Raw genomic sequence first — 3,299 nt, forward strand, 5'->3', positions numbered from 1 at the left:
GCTTTCAATTATATCATCTAATCAGGTGCCAGTCAAGTTAACACAGGGAAACCACTGAGTTTGGGATCTTGTAAAATTATGTATTTCATTAATAACATAGTCCTGTTCTGGCTATATAACTAAATCCCACTCTTCATCACAGCTGCAGCATATAAATCCATAAATTTCAGATTCCTTTATAATAATCAAAGTAGACAAATTAGGTATACGTTTGTAAAAGCTTTTCTGTAAGTCCTTCCTTTTTATCTTTTAGCCTGTGTATTCCATCAGTCAATGTTTGCAAAGATTCAGATATATGTTCCCTCAGGTATTCCAGAGGTGAAAGGAAACTCATTACAGACCCACTATTAAATCTTTCCGGCCCCGCACGCCCGCCGAGGCTCGGGGCTCGGGCCGGGCTCCGCGCGGAGTTGCAGCGGTGGCCGGATGCCAAGTGTAAGTGATTTTTTATCAAGCAGAAATGCATCGAACAACGAGAATCAAGATCACTGAGCTAAATCCCCACCTGATGTGTGTGCTTTGTGGAGGGTACTTCATTGATGCCACAACCATAATAGAATGTCTACATTCCTTCTGTAAAACGTGTATTGTTCGTTACCTGGAGACCAGCAAGTATTGTCCTATTTGTGATGTCCAAGTTCACAAAACCAGACCACTACTGAATATAAGGTCAGATAAAACTCTCCAAGATATTGTATACAAATTAGTTCCAGGGCTTTTCAAAAATGAAATGAAGAGAAGAAGGGATTTTTATGCAGCTCATCCTTCTGCTGATGCTGCCAATGGCTCTAATGAAGATAGAGGAGAGGTTGCAGATGAAGATAAGAGAATTATAACTGATGATGAGATAATAAGCTTATCCATTGAATTCTTTGACCAGAACAGATTGGATCGGAAAGTAAACAAAGACAAAGAGAAATCTAAGGAGGAGGTGAATGATAAAAGATACTTACGATGCCCAGCAGCAATGACTGTGATGCACTTAAGAAAGTTTCTCAGAAGTAAAATGGACATACCTAATACTTTCCAGATTGATGTCATGTATGAGGAGGAACCTTTAAAGGATTATTATACACTAATGGATATTGCCTACATTTATACCTGGAGAAGGAATGGTCCACTTCCATTGAAATACAGAGTTCGACCTACTTGTAAAAGAATGAAGATCAGTCACCAGAGAGATGGACTGACAAATGCTGGAGAACTGGAAAGTGACTCTGGAAGTGACAAGGCCAACAGCCCAGCAGGAGGTATTCCCTCCACCTCTTCTTGTTTGCCTAGCCCCAGTACTCCAGTGCAGTCTCCTCATCCACAGTTTCCTCACATTTCCAGTACTATGAATGGAACCAGCAACAGCCCCAGCGGTAACCACCAATCTTCTTTTGCCAATAGACCTCGAAAATCATCAGTAAATGGGTCATCAGCAACTTCTTCTGGTTGATACCTGAGACTGTTAAGGAAAAAAATTTTAAACCCCTGATTTATATAGATATCTTCATGCCATTACAGCTTTATAGATGCTAATACATGTGACTATCGTCCAATTTGCTTTCTTTTGTAGTGACATTAAATTTGGCTATAAAAGATGGACTACATGTGATACTCCTATGGACGTTAATTGAAAAGAAAGATTGTTGTTATAAAGAATTGGTTTCTTGGAAAGCAGGCAAGACTTTTTCTCTGTGTTAGGAAAGATGGGAAATGGTTTCTGTAACCATTGTTTGGATTTGGAAGTACTCTGCAGTGGACATAAGCATTGGGCCATAGTTTGTTAATCTCAACTAACGCCTACATTACATTCTCCTTGATTGTTCTTGTTATTATGCTGTTTTGTGAACCTGTAGAAAACAAGTGCTTTTTATCTTGAAATTCAACCAACGGAAAGAATATGCATAGAATAATGCATTCTATGTAGCCATGTCACTGTGAATAACGATTTCTTGCATATTTAGCCATTTTGATTCCTGTTTGATTTATACTTCTCTGTTGCTACGCAAAACCGATCAAAGAAAAGTGAACTTCAGTTTTACAATCTGTATGCCTAAAAGCGGGTACTACCGTTTATTTTACTGACTTGTTTAAATGATTCGCTTTTGTAAGAATCAGATGGCATTATGCTTGTTGTACAATGCCATATTGGTATATGACATAACAGGAAACAGTATTGTATGATATATTTATAAATGCTATAAAGAAATATTGTGTTTCATGCATTCAGAAATGATTGTTAAAATTCTCCCAACTGGTTCGACCTTTGCAGATACCCATAACCTATGTTGAGCCTTGCTTACCAGCAAAGAATATTTTTAATGTGGATATCTAATTCTAAAGTCTGTTCCATTAGAAGCAATTGGCACATCTTTCTATACTTTCTATACTTTTCTCTAATAATACATGTTTACTTTAAAAATTGTTGCAGTGAAGAAAAACCTTTAACTGAGAAATATGGAAACCGTGTTAATTTTCCATTGGCTATGATGGAATTAATATTGTATTTTAAAAATGCATATTGATCACTGTAATTCTAAAACAATTTTTTAAATAAACCAGCAGGTTGCTAAAAAAAAAAAAAAAAATCTTTCCCTCCCATTTCCTATATTAGGATCCCTGGAATAAACAAACTCTAAGAATCGGCAGTAGAAAAAAGTTTCTCTCTCTGAAAAAGCTGATGGGCTTATTTTAACTGACAATGAGAATTACATAACTCAATGCATTTCCCTCTTTAGATTCTACAATATCATGCATAAAATGAGTATATAGTCTTTAAACTGTTTATATTCAATGTTTTATTTGTACCTGTATGTATTTGCCTTTGGAAATTGACCTTTTATTTCAAGCAATCTCAAATCATTTGGGGGATAAATATAAAGAGCTAAAATTTGTATGTTTATCTAGAAAAAAATTACAATAAGCTTTCTTTTTCCTTCATAAAAGATATTGTATCTATAGGCATCATTGACAAAAAGACTTCTGATGGCAATAGTATTTGTTTTCCACCTCTGCTTCTTCATCCTTTTACACTTCCTTATCACAACTAGAATTTATACACATCGTGGTTAAAGGTCACGTAACTTAGTTCCTATTTTTGGAGATATTTTTCTACCACATTTCCCAAGCTAAAGCTCTCTGAGCTAACTGTAATGAACCCTGCACTGCAAACCCAGGGACCTTAATCAGCTGTTGCCTATTCACTCCTTCTGAAGTTCCAAAGTTCCTGAACAGTGAAAGGCTTAAGGGAACAGAAATTCTAATCCATGAAACTTGAATAGCTCTCATGGGCTGACAGCATGATCATCATG

The 3,299-nt window shown here is 36.3% G+C and overlaps 1 protein-coding gene across 1 annotated transcript; it reads left to right on the forward strand.

Annotated features, from left to right (window-relative positions):
• Window positions 1–366: 366 nt before the first annotated feature.
• Window positions 367–2,213, forward strand: LOC100610220 (polycomb complex protein BMI-1). The gene has a single exon (XM_024358030.3). The coding sequence runs from the start codon at window positions 461–463 to the stop codon at window positions 1,439–1,441; it is 981 nt and encodes a 326-aa protein (XP_024213798.1). The 5' UTR covers window positions 367–460; the 3' UTR covers window positions 1,442–2,213.
• Window positions 2,214–3,299: the final 1,086 nt, after the last annotated feature.

This window comes from Pan troglodytes, chromosome 6, assembly GCF_028858775.2.
Source record: "Pan troglodytes isolate AG18354 chromosome 6, NHGRI_mPanTro3-v2.0_pri, whole genome shotgun sequence".
Lineage (NCBI taxonomy): Eukaryota > Metazoa > Chordata > Mammalia > Primates > Hominidae > Pan > Pan troglodytes.

Coding starts and splice junctions, on each gene's coding strand:
- LOC100610220 (XM_024358030.3), top strand. CDS start 461: ATGCATCGAACAACGAGAATCAAGATCACTGAGCTAAATCCCCACCTG.